The 14,470-nt window shown below is 64.5% G+C and overlaps 1 protein-coding gene across 5 annotated transcripts in view; it reads right to left on the bottom strand.

The window, feature by feature from the left end:
* STARD8 (StAR related lipid transfer domain containing 8) overlaps positions 1-14,470 on the bottom strand; it is a 61,147-nt gene that overhangs the window by 1,832 nt on the left and 44,845 nt on the right. For all 5 annotated transcript variants that reach the window (XM_040572148.1, XM_040572152.1, XM_040572151.1 and 2 more), the window contains 12 exons: positions 12,981-13,052; positions 10,622-10,703; positions 7,557-7,620; positions 4,270-5,648; positions 3,090-3,263; positions 2,471-2,630; positions 2,003-2,201; positions 1,693-1,903; positions 1,474-1,588; positions 1,003-1,218; positions 414-631; positions 157-333 (listed from right to left, as the gene is read on the bottom strand). In XM_040572148.1, coding sequence (XP_040428082.1) covers positions 157-333; positions 414-631; positions 1,003-1,218; positions 1,474-1,588; positions 1,693-1,903; positions 2,003-2,201; positions 2,471-2,630; positions 3,090-3,263; positions 4,270-5,648; positions 7,557-7,620; positions 10,622-10,703; positions 12,981-13,052 — 3,067 coding nt within the window. The remainder of the gene's footprint in view (positions 1-156; positions 334-413; positions 632-1,002; positions 1,219-1,473; positions 1,589-1,692; positions 1,904-2,002; positions 2,202-2,470; positions 2,631-3,089; positions 3,264-4,269; positions 5,649-7,556; positions 7,621-10,621; positions 10,704-12,980; positions 13,053-14,470) is intronic.

The raw sequence follows: 14,470 nt of genomic DNA, 5'->3' as shown, positions 1-14,470 counted from the left end.
CCCTTCTTGCTCAGCACAGCTCCAGCTGCCATGGGTTAGGAGATGAGGAACAAGCACTACGCAGCAGCAACAGGCACGTGCCCCCCCCCCGCCCCTCACTGCAGTGCACAGCAAAACGCAGGAGCAGCTCGCCGAGGTACCAGGGGTGTCCCATACCTGAGGTCAGCCCTGCAGATGTGCGTCACCTTGGAGCGGCCCATGCCGCTGGGCTCGATGAGGTACTGGGACGTCAGCACCACGGCTTTGACGCCGCCTTCCGCCTGCAGCTTGTCGTGTTCCACCGAGATGGAGATGAGCAGGCAGGCTCCCCGCGGCAGGTCCGTGCGCCAGCGCCTGCCGACAGAGCGCCCGCTCAGCTGGGGGAGCCCGGGGCCAGAACAAATCCCTCGGGCTCGGGTCCCCCCTGCCCTCACCTGAGCACCACGGAGTCCCTGCGCGGGTGGGGTGCCATGCTGTCCGTCACGTAGTGATAAACCTCCATGTCCTTGTCCAGGGCCTCCACCACTTTGCTCTGCAGCAGGTCCTCGTCCCAGAGGTGACGCTCCCGGAGCACCCGGTGCAGCACCATCGAGGGAGGGGCCTCAACATCCGTGGAGACCTTCCACAAGCGCAGAGGGTGCCCGTCCCCAACCTGCCAGGGCCGAGCAGAAGGGTCAGGAGGCTGTCCTGGGAGCCCTGAGAGGCTTTACTGAGGGGTCTCACCCCCTTGGAGCAGCACTATCACAGCTGCTGGCTAGGGGGAGCATGGGATGGGATGGGATGGCACGGGATGGGATGGCAGAGCTCCTCTGGCTGGTGGAGAGGGGCTAACGATGATGCAGTGGGCTCTGGCCAAGAACTGTCCCCCTCTCCAGACGGGGCAGGCAGTGCTGATTGCCTCCTTGCAGAAGGGAAGGAGTGCCAAGGGCTGGGCAGGTGCCTGTAGGACCCATGGCTCACAGCTGTCACTCCGCACCCATTTTCCCACATGACCCCAGACACCGCGAGTGCGGTGGCACTTACCTTTTTGCAGGAGAGCTCCGTGTTCAGGGGTCCTGGGGTGCTCAGCCACCCCTTGAATTTCTCCGATGACTCTTTGAGCAGGTTCTGGACACTCTGCTCAAAGTAGGAGTGTAAATCCTTGCTTTCCCCTTGGCACACAAAGTCAGCCAGGGGATGGGGGTAAGCATCTGCTGCCATGTAGGAGCTGCTCAGCTGGAGCAGAATGTCGTGGGAGACCTAAAAGCAAGAGCACACAGGTCTTCAGAGTCCCGGCAGCAACTCCTCATTGAACAAAGGAGGGGGGAAGGATGGACACAGCCTCCTTGGGCAGACATCCTGCAGCCTGTGAGCCGTCCAACCACGAGCAGGGCTTCGCTGGCCCCTCCGAGAGGCTGGGGCTGCCCGAGTGGTGCCACTGCCCCGCCGGAGGCCGGGTGCCCTCCGCGAGCCCCCAGGGGGCAGCGCCAGGCCGGACACACTGCAGCCACCCACCTGGAAGAGCTTCTTGCAGTCGGTGATCATGTGGGAGAGCCCCTGCGTCGCGGCCATGTTCTCGTTCAGGTCCTTCTGGTCGGGCTTCCCCACGGTGCCCCTCCTGTGCATGGCCCTGCGGGACGGCACGCGGCGCTGGGAGCGGTGCTGACGCCTGGCGCCCGCCCCCCGGCCCCGGCCCCACACCGCACAGCAGGGCAGCGGGAGCGGCGCCCTCACCTCGGCGAGGTGCTCTCCTTCTTGGACACGTTGAGGTGGAAGATGGAGGGGGCCAGGCACACGGCCAGGTTTCCGGCGGTCATCTGGTTCTCCTCGGCGGAGGCGATGTCGCTCAGGAAGTAGAGCAGGGTCTGCAGCACCTCGCGGTTCTCATCCGGCATCAGGATGATGGCAGCCTGCACCGCCTGCAGCCGCTGCTCCTTCGACACGACTGGGGGCAACGCCTGCGGTCAGCGTCTGTCCCCGAGGGCCACCCCAGCCCTGCGCTGACAGCCCCAAGGCCAGGGCCCCCCGCCCGCGCCCTCCTTACACTGGTAGATCTGCAGGAAGGTGTCGGTCAGCTTGCTGGTGAAGATGGGCTCCGGCAGGTCCCGGAAATATTGCTTCAGCAGGTCGGCCACGTCGTACGCCGACTGCCCCTTGTAGTTGACGTTGTCGGGGCTGGTCTCGTTCATGTGCCGGAGCGCCTGGATGCGGGACTTCACCCCCGATTTCCGGAAAATGCCGACCTGAGGGGAAGAGGGAGCCACGCTGGGACGCGAGGCAAGGCTGGCCCTGCCCCGTGCCTGGCCGCCCCGCAACCAGAGGCGAGCCCGGCTGACGGACAGCCGAGGAGACACCGACAGATGTGAAGTTCCCGCAGACCACCTCGCCCTCCCCCTTTGTCACGGCCAAGCGCTGCACGAGGTGACCCCTCGAAGCTGGCTTTTCCCCCAACCACAGCGCTACAAAAACTACAGCCCAGCAGCACCCCGAGGCGCGGGGCCAGCGGCGTCACCTGGTCCAGGCACTGGCTGCGGAGGTAGCGCATCGCCTGCTGGATGCTCTGCGGCAGCGGCTGCCCCGTCCTCTGCACATTGATGATGGGCGGCACCCCGAACACTGCCTTGTCCCTGTAGTCGGGGACTTTACTCCGCTTCATGAACTTGGGCACAGTCCTGCAGGGTGGGACAGACAGGCGGTCAGGGCAGCGACCAGCTGCCTCGGCAGCGCAGGGGGCAGTGGGACACCGGGTGAGACGCACCCAGGGCCGCAGGGATGCTTCTGCCGTGCTCTGAATATAGGCAAGGAAGTTCTGAACAGGAGCCACAACATCTTTTATTAAGCCAACATGATTTAATATTTGGCTTAGACAGAAAACCATCGTCTCACTCTTACACGGCCGTAATGTTTTCCGTGCTCCCCAGGTGCCTGCAGCCCTCCTCCACGCAGGCAGTGCCGGCAGCCCCGGCCGCAGCCCCCCAGTCCTGCTTGCCAGCATGCCCAGAGCCACGCAGAGCAGTAAGAGCTTGGCTGCAGTTTTTCCCCTCCCTCTCCATCACCTTCACACACAGAGCCCGCCACCCCACTGCACCGCCCCTGGGGCCCCCATCCCGGCCCCCTCCCCGCCAGCTCACCACGTCCAGGCTTGCTTGTGGGGCACGGAGTACTTCTCCATGATGGCCGTGAGCCGGAGCAGGGAGCACTTCTGGAGCAGGTTGAGCTGGGCAGAGGACTGGCGGTTGATCTCCAGCGAGGCAGAGTTCAGGCTGGGCCGGTGGGAGTTCTGGAAGCTGTGCCAGCGCAGCTTTCTGCAGGGAAGGAGGGCGTTGCAGAGCCTTTCTGTGGCACCCGCTGCTTTGGGGACGGTGTGGGCGCACCAGTGACCAGGCTAAGCCAAACACCAGCCCCGGGGCCACAGGTGCTGCTTCCTACCCCTCGCAAACCCAGCATGAGAAGGTGCCAGAGCACAGAGACACAAAGAGAGAGAAACTTTCTGTTGCCTTAGAGTACTGCTCGTGCTGCCAGGCAGCCTTGCCCCAGCCAGCATCCTCCCCTCTGCACCCCAGCAGAGCCGTGGGGCTGTGCAGGCTCAGCCTGTGCCCACACCCAAGGGCCGTGCTGGGCTGCGGCCCCTCTGGGAGGCTGCAGGGAGGGCAGGGGCTCAGGGACACACAGGACCACCACGCAGAGCAATGCCTCGGCCAAGCGGACACCTCCAACACCCACTTTCTAAACAGCCAAAGACACTGCAACAAGGCAGTGCCCAAAACTAACACCTTTCTCTAGCCTGTGCTGCTCTGGGAAGGCTCCTGCCCGGCGTCTCCGGTGCATCCCTGAGCCCAGCAGGGCAGGAGGGACAATTCCAGCCGGTGGAAGTACCCACGCCCCCGTACCCATCCATGCCCTGCCCACAGGCACACCCCCCTCCAGCACCGGCCTAGCGGGGCTGAAAATCCACAGAACTCCACAACGGTTGGAGTTCCCTTCGGGAAAGCACAAGGCAGCACCAGCGCAGTGACAGCAAGCGCCTCCTTCCTTTAGAGCCGTTATCAGCAAAGCAAACAAAAAATCATCCCATCCCATCCCATCCCACCCCACCCCACCCCACCCCACCCCATCCCATCCCATCCCATCCCATCCCATCCCACCCCACCCCACCCCACCCCATCCCATCCCATCCCATCCCACCCCCGTGCAGCCACCAGAGTGCAGCAGTGCACCACGCCCGGCCCTGCACGGCCCCCCGCAGCCTCTGTATCCCTGCCTGGGGGCTGGTGACACGCGTGGGCTGCCCCCCCGGGCCCCCCCCGGTACCTGCAGGGCCTGGTGAGCGAGGCTCCCACGCCCGAGTCGCGGCGCTCCCGCATCTCCAGCTCCTCGGCCTCGTTGAGGGAGTTGCCCGTGCTGTCGAAGTCGCTGGCAGAGGTGCCGACGTCCGACATGGACCGCTCCTCAAAGTGCAGGTTGGAGGGGAAGGTGGGCTCCCCGCCCGAGTCCGTCTCCTCTTCCTCCTCCTCCTCCTCCTCGCCCCCGTCCTCCCCGGCCAGGCCGGGGGAGATGGCCTTGTACCAGAGCTCCACTTTCTGCTGCAGCCCCCACATGTGCTGCAGGATGTCGTCCAGGTTCTGGTAGGTCACCTCCCCGTCCGCCTTGGAGAACTCGTCGCCGCTGCCGAACTCGGGCACGTTGTCGTACACGCTCGCCCGGCTGCCCAGGGAGCTGCAGGAGCCCCGGCGGCGGTGGCAGGCGAAGCCCCGCGGGGAGGCCGAGCCCTCCACGCTGCTGCTGCTGCCCCCTCCGCCTCCCGCCAGCCCCACGGGCTTGTCCCCCGCCTTCCAGCTGGTCAGGGAGCTGCTGCCCAGGGGGCACAGGCTCTCGATGGAGAGGGATTTGGGGAAGGTGCCCGGCTTGTGGTCCCTGGGAACGTAGACCAGGCAATCTCCCCGGCACGCCGGCCGGTGCTGGCGCTCCCCAGCAGCCCAGGTGCCGCCGGCGGTCACGGCCGTCTCGTAGTCCTCCAGGTAGACCCCGGTGCGCTTCGCCTCTGAGCTCCCCTTGCCCCTGCCTGAGCCTAGCAGGCGGTTAGTCCTGTACGACACCGAGAAGAAGTGTTTTTTGCCGTGGAAGGAGGCAGATGCTCCTCTTTTAGGGGAGCTGCCCTTGGTGGCTGTGAGGTCCCCGTTACTCTTGGTGGAGTCCCACCCCGGTTTGGCCATGACGCCGCTGTTCGGGACACCCTTCTCGTCCGGGCCAGCTTTCTCTTTGTCCTTCCTTCGCAGGGACTCGATCCTCTTCAGGAAGCTGCGAGACCTTCGCTTCTTCAGCTTCTCCTTGGGGCCCTCGCGGCCGGAGGGCGGCTCCGCCAAGGAGCGGGTGCTGGAGCTGCGGCCGGGCTGGGCGACGGCGGCAGCGTCGCGGGCAGGAGACGGCTCGGGCGGCGTGACCACGATGCCGGGCGTGCCGCTCGTGCTGCCCGTGCTGACGCTGCTGTGCAGGGACACGGCCTCCAGGTTGGTGCTGAGGTCGGTGAGGACGCTCTCGCGGCTGGACGCCTGCCGCATGGTGCAGTTGGGCACCTCGGAGGCCTGGGAGAGGACGTCGACAGAGCCCACCCGGGACCACCTCTTGCTTTCCTGCTGGAAAGCCCACCGGTTGCTGATGGCACACAGGTCCTCTTCCTCGGAGTCTTCATTCTGTGGGCAGTAGAGAAGAGGGGACGATCAGACCGCGGGGTCCCTCAGCACCGGTACACCCACAGCCAACCCGCTCCATCCCCTTCTGCCACGAGGCTCACGCTGAACGAGGAATTGCCGTGCCCAGGCTCGAGAGCTACATGGCGAGGGGAAGGTGCTATTTCTGTGCTACCTCCGAGCAGCTCCCAGGCACTAGCCCTGTATTTACAGCGGCATTACACGTCCGCTGGTGTACCCCGACGGGTGGCACGGTGCCCACGTACCCAGCAGAAACGCTCGGGCCGCGTGAGCCAGCCCAGACCAAAACGTGCTGTGCTGTCAGAGGGACGGGCGCAGTGAGAAGAGGAGGGGACGCAGTCACTTCTCACACGTCTGCTCACAACAGAAATGTCCCAACTGGGGCTCAGGCCTGCAGCCCCTAGCACCAAGGGGAGCCCCCAGAACCCTTCTAGGGTCAAAGCCTGACCCCGAGCTTTTACAGCTACTGCGGGAACAAGCAAGGAGGGGACAGAGCTCAGCAGGCAGCCAGGTCCTTCCTGAGACAATGCTCTTTGTGCACAGAGAAGAAAGAAAGGCGCTCGAGGCCGGGAGGCTGCCCGCAGCCACCCCGCAGGGCTGCGCACACCGGGACCCGGGCACCGCCACCAGCCCAAGCCCCGGCGTGGGCAGGGGGAACAAGCAGGGCTACGCCCCCGCGGTGGCTTCCAGGCACCGAGCATCAAACTAGCGCGCGTTTGAAATGTACAGTTCATCAGGGGAAACACAAAAGGCTTTGTAATTAATACGCCGACACGTTTGTAGGCCAGAAGGGAAACCATCGGCTTCCTACTAAGGAATCTCCATTAACTGTTTGCTTCTTCAGGAAAGCAGCACGATCGTGAGGGGGTATCCAAAATGCCAGGCTGCGTGCTTCGGCCAGCCTCAATGTCACGTCCCTTTATCTGGTGTCTCTGGACATAGGAGGTAAGGCCTGCGAGAGCAGAACAACTGCAGGAGCTGACCCCGGCTGGAGGGCAGGGAGAAAGAAGAGGAAAACGCGGGGACCAAAATCAAACCACAAACGCGCTTCCCCCTCCACAGCCACGGTTTCCTGAGAACAGCGATGGAAACAAATGAAGGAAAGCGCGAGCAGTGGTGACCAAGTAGCGTTACCTGTGCAGAAAGGCACGGGCTGGAGCTAGAAGCCTCGAGGCCTTCCGAAAAAGAAACGAGGGGTAACAAACTGCTGCTGAAATCAACGGCTTTGGGTTTGAGCTCATTGCCCGCTGGCCGCAGGGCAGTGCTAGGTTCTCATCTGCTAACTGTGACCTGCAAATTGGGTGAGCGCCCTGCCCAGCCCTGGGAGCTGGAGGGGCTCGGCCCACCCAGCACCCCCAGCACCCCCACGCCAAGCCCCGCCGCCTCGCTGCTGCTGCAACAGCTGCGACAGCCCCGGCCCCGCACATCCCGGCCCCTTCCCCCTCCGCTTCTTTGTGCTCCGGAGAAGGGGGCCCGGACGCGGGAACAATGCCCCGCGCTGCGGCCTTCCTGCCATTCTGCCGGGCAGCTGGGGGCCTGGGCGCGGGCCCGCCGACATAACGAAGGCGATGATGAAGGAGGAGCGAGGAGTGGAGATGTGCTGCAGCGGGGTCTCATCCGGCCCCAGCTCAGCACAGCCCCCAGGGCTGGCGCTGTCGGTGCAGCACGGTACGGTATGGCATGGCACGGTATGGCACGGCACGGCGCGGCGCGGCACACACCGCGCTGCCCCAGCCCGGCATCCCCCTGCAGGGCAGGGCAGGGCAGGGCAGGGAGCACTCAGCACTGCTCAGCACCAGCCCCGGGGCAGTCCTGGATCACTCCGGAGTTATTAAGGAATAATAAGCTGCCCCGCCAGCTGCGCACGTTCCCCTCGAGCCCAGGACTCACCTGTTTACGCTGAAAGTGGACTTCCAGCTTCATGGAGGCACACGTGTTCAGGGTCATCAGCCTCCTGCAAGGAAACGAGAGAGCTTTACCCGGCTGTGGCTTCCTGCTCTGCCTGCAACGCTTTCCTTCTTTTCCTATTTTTTTTCTATTTTTTGTCTCTGAGCTCCTGCTGTGCCCGGTCACCTGTCACCCAGCAGCTGCGGCTCCAGGGGTCGGACACGCGGAGCCTGGAGGAGCTCCAAGCCCGCTCCCAGCGGAGCGCAGGGTCCCCAGGCGGGCTCCCGAAGCTGCACCCTCCTCCTGCAGAGGAGGTCTGGGGGCACTGCACCTCCTTCACCCCAGCGCAGGAACCGAGTCACATGAGCCCTTGGCACGGCAGCCGAGGGGTTTAAACCACTCCAGCACGCCGGTGGCACAAGCGCTTGGTCGCAGGCCAGCAGGGATTTTGCAAGCGCAGACATCAGAGCGGCACCCTGCCGCCCGCGCACAGGCACCGGGACGTCCCGGCCGTGCCCCAGCACCCGCAGCCACTCCGGCCCCCGTGTGTGCTCTCCCACGGCAGCAGCCCCGGCATCAAAGGACGCCTGGCTCCCCCTGCTCGCAGCACCCCTGGGCGCTGCCGGGGCCCCTCGGCGGCCGTCCCACCCCATCGCTGCGCGCCCCGGCTTCCGCAGCTCTCCGGGGGCTTGTCCTGGGCTGTGAGCTGGCCCCACTGGTGGCTGCAGGGGGTGGTGGCACCCCTGCAGCTCCAGTGGTACCGCAAACGGCACCGCAAGCACAACGGAACTTTTGTTCCAGCACGCAAACACCATTTCTGCACAGCTGATAAAAAACTCTTAGGCACAATTTACCAAAAAAGTGGCTCATGTCCCTTTCACGATCCTGCCGAAAACTCCCGAACAAGAGCGTGGCCCCGCAGCGTGCACAAGAGCGGGCGGCAGCGTCCTCACACGGCTGCTCATCGCGTCTGCCTGGCTCCGGGACAGCGCTCGGAGAGGCTGCAGTGAGCGATTGTGCGGGGGAAGAAAGTAACTTGGCAAAGCAACGGCGACCGCAAAGCAAACCGCGATGGGTCGTGTTCTGAATCCAGCCCGTGCTCAGCTCAGGGTGAGGGTGACCTGGGTGCGCCTGACGGCCACCCGAGAAGGGTCACCACGCACACAAGCCCTGCAGCTTTGGAGGCAACGTTTCCCTTATCCACTAGGGCAGGAGCCAGGGCTGGGACTGGGCTGGCCCCGCTGCCACCCCTCTGCCCTCCTGGCTGGGGGGGAGCAGCAGCAGCGGGGGGACCGGGCTGGGGAAGCGCAGCAGCGGGAGCCTGGTGGCAACACGCGTGTGCTTGTGGGGAGGAGAAGGCGCGCAGGAGAACTTTCCTTGGATGAGCCGCAGTTTTCAGCGCCCTCCTCGGCTCTCAGCGAGGTATTGCTGCAGGCCCCATGTCCCCAGGCCCCCCCGGCGGCTCCGTCCCAGCGGCGCCGGCTCTGCGCAGGCTGCCGGGAGCTGCGGGATGGGGATGACCTGCTGCAGGCTAGCAGGGCACAACGACCTCCAGAACGCCTCCAGCCAGCCAGGCGAAGACAAAAGGATGTGAAAGCCCGGGGACAGGTGCACCCCCCAGCACTCGCAGCCCCCCCAGCACCTCGCAGCCCCCCCAGCCTGCCCGCCCCGTGCTGAGCGCGGCCGGGGTCCCTGCGCCGAGCGGAGCAGCCCGTGCTGGGACAGCAGGCAGCCAGCAGCCCAGCCCCGTCCTGCCCCCCGGCCTCTCCGCTCCCCACAGCGCGTGTGGGAGGGAAGCGAGAGGCAGCAGAACTGCCAAGCACCGCCGGGTTCCTCAGCGCGGGGGCACGGCCGCGGGGATGTGGCCCGAAAGCAGACGCGGGGCTGAGTCGCCCCCAGGCAGGCTGACACGCGGCCTGTCCGGACAGACAGACAGACCGGGGGTCCCTCCTGCCGGCTGCTCGCTCTTGGTCACGGCGGTAGCATTTAGAGCTCATCTCTGAAATACCGCACTGCTTCCCCTGCCAGAAAAACGCGCGGAGGCATCTCCCGGAGCTATTTTCAGCCCTGCTGCTGCGAGGAGTAGCGCGTCCGGGTGGAAAACGCTCGGCGCGGCTCTGGTTGCCTGGCGCTGGGATAACTCACGCCGCACAGCCCCGCCAGCAGGGCAATCCTCCCTCGGAGCAACCAACAGCGTGTTTATTCCGGGAACGAGAGCGGGTCGGCCAGCACAAAGTATGCCAGCAGTGCAAACCCGCTCCCGATGCAGCGCTGCTGAGCACCCGCAGCCCCTAAGGAGCTGCACAAAAGGTTAGCTGGCGGTGTGACCTTTCCACGGAGCAGCTCTCGTTGCACAAATGCTCAGCAAAGCCCTTGTTGCGTGCTTGCTCCCTGTCGCAGGAGGCATGTGCCTGATGCAAATCTGTCCCCAGCCACCGTCTCACCCACGGGCACTTTGACCCGAAGCCAGCTCACACCAACAGCCACGCAAGATCCCTTCGCTGCGACCCAGAGGTGTGGTGTCCAGCCTCCACTTCACTCTCGGAGACGTTATTTAGCACCTTGCAAAATAAAGCAACATGCAATGTACCCTGGGGAAGCCTGGCTCTCTCCCGATGACCACACACGTGAGGCATCGCCCAGAGCAGCCAGCGGGGAGAGGAGCACAGGCAGCTGGTGCAGCAAACCCGGGGCCCTTTGCACCACCGCTCGGTTTTACAGCCCACCCCTCCCTGATCCATGTTCAGCAGAGCTCCACAGGCTGGAGTTACCCACACACGAAATTACAACACGGCCCGAAAGTTAAACGAAGAGGAGAACTCCTGGCTAACGTCTGTTCTCCAGCCGCTCTGCATGCTCAGAACACAAAGCGCTGTAGTTCCCCTAGCACCAGTCTGTCCGACTCGACAGCCACGTGGCAGCACAACGCATCCACGGCCACCGCCGCAGGGACGGGCAGGCAGCGCCTGCGGGCTGGGCGCAGGCACGGCACAGCACCTGGGCAGTGGTGCTGAGCCCCTGCCTCACGCAGCTCTCTGCAGCGAGAGCCGGCTGGGAGGGGGCTTTACCTGCAGAGGGATTTGAGGGAGTCCTGGTCCAGGAAACTGTGGTCTTTCTTCACAGCGCCGATGTCAAGTGGGAACAGCGAGTCTGGGGAGGAAGGCGAGAGGAGGATCGGTGAGGCAGGGAGCCCCTGCAGCTCCGCGGGGACCGCCTGCTTCTGACACCGGCTCTCGGAGAGCAGCCGCCAGCACCCCACCAGCCACACCAGGACCTCACCTCGCCTCCCCAAAGGCACGACCTCAATAATGTGCTGCCCAAAGCCCCGTGCTGCGCCCGGCAGCAGCGGGCACAAAGTCTGGACCCCGCATCCGGGTCCACAAAGCAGAGAGAAGAGGGACCTCAGTGGAGATGTTGGTGCTGGTGTGGAAAAGAAAGACCTGTGGCCTCAGCCCAGGGTGGTTTTTGGAGAGCAGCCACATTCCAAACACTACTCGAGGGAGATCTTGGCGCCCGTAAAACAACACGCCACATGTATACTGACCCCTTCCTCCCTCAGACTCCCTTTGTCCACTAATCCACCAGGGTCAGGAAAGCCCCTGGGGACAGCTGAGAGCTGCTAAGAGGTCCCCCAGCGTCGAGAAAGCCGCACCAGCAGGGTGCTGCCGTAGTTCCAGCATCTCCTTCAGTCCCTCAAAGGCCACGGCTGGGGCTCCGAGGGCAGGCACACCTGCAGGGCCCTGGGCAGCAGCTGGAGGACCAAGGAAAGGCTCTACATGCTCAGAGCCCCTGGGCAGTGCACTTTTTGGTAAGCTAGAGGAGGGTGGCGAGGTGCCTGAGGTCCTCCATGCAGTTCCCTGCTCCTCTCCGCGCAGACCCAGAAAGCTCTGCTGGGACCAGCTGCGCTGGGCCTGGACAATTAACGGCGAGTCTACGTCTGGTTGTTAATGAAGCTATTGAGCGTAATTACCAAGGGGATGCTGAGCCCTGCCGGCTGGGGAGAAGAACAGAATGAAACGGTCATAGGGTGTGGAAAGTTTTGCTCAGGGAGGCTGGAGCGAGGCTGGTTTAGTCATCGCTGCAGCAGCCGCCCTGGCCGCCCAGCGCTGCTCGGGGCCGGCAGCGGGGCCGGGGCTCACCTGCAGGACCCGGGCAGCCCGTGCACGTGGCTCTGCGGGGAGCTGCCCCGGAACAGACACCAGGCCCGAGCGGGCAGCCGGTAAAGCCATCACCCGGGAGGCCGGAGCGTGGCTCTGCTGGAAGGGGTGGGGGCGCTGGAAGCGGGCGAACAATGGCTGGCGGCGCTCCCCCGCGGCCGGGCTTCCGGCTATTGTTCTGCCGGGGGGGCCGGGCTGCAGGCGCTGCTTCGGCCCCGTCCCAGCAGGGACCCGCATGCCCACCGGGTGTTCGGAGCAAACACGGCTGATCGGAGGAGTTATTGCAAAGCGCCTGCGTGGGGGCGGAGGTGGGACCCGGCCCCTCCAAGCGCCGTCCCGCTGGGAACCGCGGGGCACAGGCGTGGCGTGTGTGCTGCGTGCGCAGGGAGCGCGGACCTCGCTGCCAGGGGACGGCAGGGCTGGGCTGGGCAGCAGCCTCAGGGATGTGTCAGGAGGGACGGAGGAAGGAAACGTCCCTTCCCCGCATTACCCACACCGCCTGCCTGCGCTGCGCGCTCGCACCCGCTGCCCGCGTCCCTAAGCCGCTCGGGCACGGTCGGCAACCCAGCGCCTGCCCTGCCCTGCCCTGCCCGGGCGCCTGGGAACTTCCTCGCAGCCCTGCCCGAAGGGGAGAAGTTCAGGAATGCAGGGAAGTTAGCAGCACGGCTGGTTCTCCACGCCACAACCCAGTCTGAAAGCTTAACGTTTTAACATATAATCATGTAATTAGTAGGCAATCCCCGTCGTCCTGCCCTCTCCCCAGCGCCCTGTGACCTCTCCCTGCAGCCGCCCTTGGTACTTAGTTGATACACAAATAAGACCACGTACAGGCTAGGGACTTTCTGCTCATCCCCGCTGCGGGTAACGGACAGCCGTGATGTGCCGGGCAGCCTGGGGTCCCCGGAAGACATCCCCAGGCCAGGTGCGGCTGCCCAGACCTGCCTGTTCGGATCTATGCCGGCTATGGCCCCGCCGCAGGTGCTGGCCGCCCACCGGCTCCACTTGCCTGCTGCAGGGCTCCCCAGCGAGGAGCAGGGCTGCTGGGCTGCTCACCCACCCCCTCCCGCTCAGGAGCGCCGCCCCCAGCCCACACCCCCACATCCCCAAGCTCTGCGCCCCTGCCCAGGTCGGATCCAAGCCCCCGGGCGGCAGCAAGGCCATGGAGGAGCCGCCCCTCGCCACGTGCTGCTGCACGTCCAGCCTCCGGACACCGCACCACAAACGCGGCTGGCCCGTCCCCAAACCCAAGAGAGGAGGAAGCGGCTCTCACCTTCATAAAGCTGGGCATACTGCGGGAATCCTGCCGCCCGCAGCCAGTCGCAAGCTTTCTTGGCTTCGATTTCTGAAACAAAGCAGAGAGACGGTCTGAGCATCGCGCCGGCCAAAGGGATGCTGCACCGAGAGGCAGCTCTCCGCATCGGGAGCACTCCAGCATCACCTGCGCCTGTCTTTCATGCGCACAAACCAGAAGAAATGACCGACTGCGAAACAGCGAGGCCGGGAAGCAGCACGTGCCTGGGGGTGGCACCACGCTGGGCACGGGGCAGGCTCGCACTGCAGGAACTGCCCAGCTCTGGACGCCCCGCTAGCGCAGGACAAAGAGGACGTGGCACAAGAGTGACAGGCCCACAAGACAGTTGTAACCTCCTGATAATGGGATCACAGAATCACAGAACGGTTGGGGTTGGAAGGGACCTTGAAGACTACGTAATCCCACCCCCTGCCACGGGCAGGGCCCCCTGCCCCCAGCCCGGGCTGCCCAAATCCCATCCCAGCACCGCCAGGGGTGGGGCACCCACAGCTCCTCTGGGCAGCCTGGGCCAGGACCTCAGTGCCCCCAGAGCGAAGAATTTCTTCCTTATATCTAATCGAAATCTACCCGTTCTTACTCTTTGTCCTACCGATGTCCTACCACCGCTCCTTGAAGCGTTTTGTTCCTATACCCACCAAACCAAATGAAGTGCTCTGTCAGGCAAGAGAGGAACGTCTTTATCGCTAACAATTAATTCAGAGCCCATCGAAGCTCAGGGCTGTTCACTTCACGCGTCTTTTGCAAACTTCCTCCAGAAAAGCCTGCCAAAGGAACCTTTCATTTTCCCTCCCACTTCCCCCATCCCGACCACCCCCTTCTTTTCTTCCAAGCCCGCCTTCCTCCCGGCACGCAGGGCGCCCTGCTCGGGGCACAGACCTCTCCCACGCAGGGGGGAATTACAGCGGCGCTGGGCCCAGCCGCAGCTGCGCCCGGCCGGGGGACGCGAGGGGCCGGTGGCCCAGCCACCAGAGCCCCGACGGCTTTCTGCTGCCCCCTGCCCGGCCCGGTCCTGTTCAGCCATTCCCAGGGAGAGCCCATCCAGCTGCCAGCACCACGTTCTGGGAGATTGCTCAGATTTACAGGACCTGAGGGAAAACAGCCCGAAGGCAAAGCAGCCGGAGAAAGCTGCTGTCCGGTGCCAGCGGTCCGTCCGTCTGCTGAGACCTACAGTTCTGACGGTGACGGGCGTTTGACCTCGAATGTAGAAAATGCGACTGCAGCTTCAGATCCCCGCCCATCCCTCCCAGACGCTAAACCCAGTACAGACTGGGATCGAGCCTGATTCACCAGGAGTTATGGTGGTGAAACTCCCCAGCTTCATCACCCCCCGGCAGCCTCAGGTGAGAGCTCCGCTCCCGTTTACAGTCACAAAGCTGCGCGCACAGAAAGGGTGAAGCCGAGCAGTTCGGTTAAGGACAGGACCCAGCCAAAACCCGCGACCCAAATAC

This window comes from Cygnus olor, chromosome 13 (genome assembly GCF_009769625.2).
Source record: "Cygnus olor isolate bCygOlo1 chromosome 13, bCygOlo1.pri.v2, whole genome shotgun sequence".
Classification (NCBI taxonomy): Eukaryota; Metazoa; Chordata; class Aves; order Anseriformes; family Anatidae; genus Cygnus; species Cygnus olor.
Note: the sequence above shows the minus strand (reverse complement) of the source record. Positions and strands in the feature narration are given on the sequence as shown.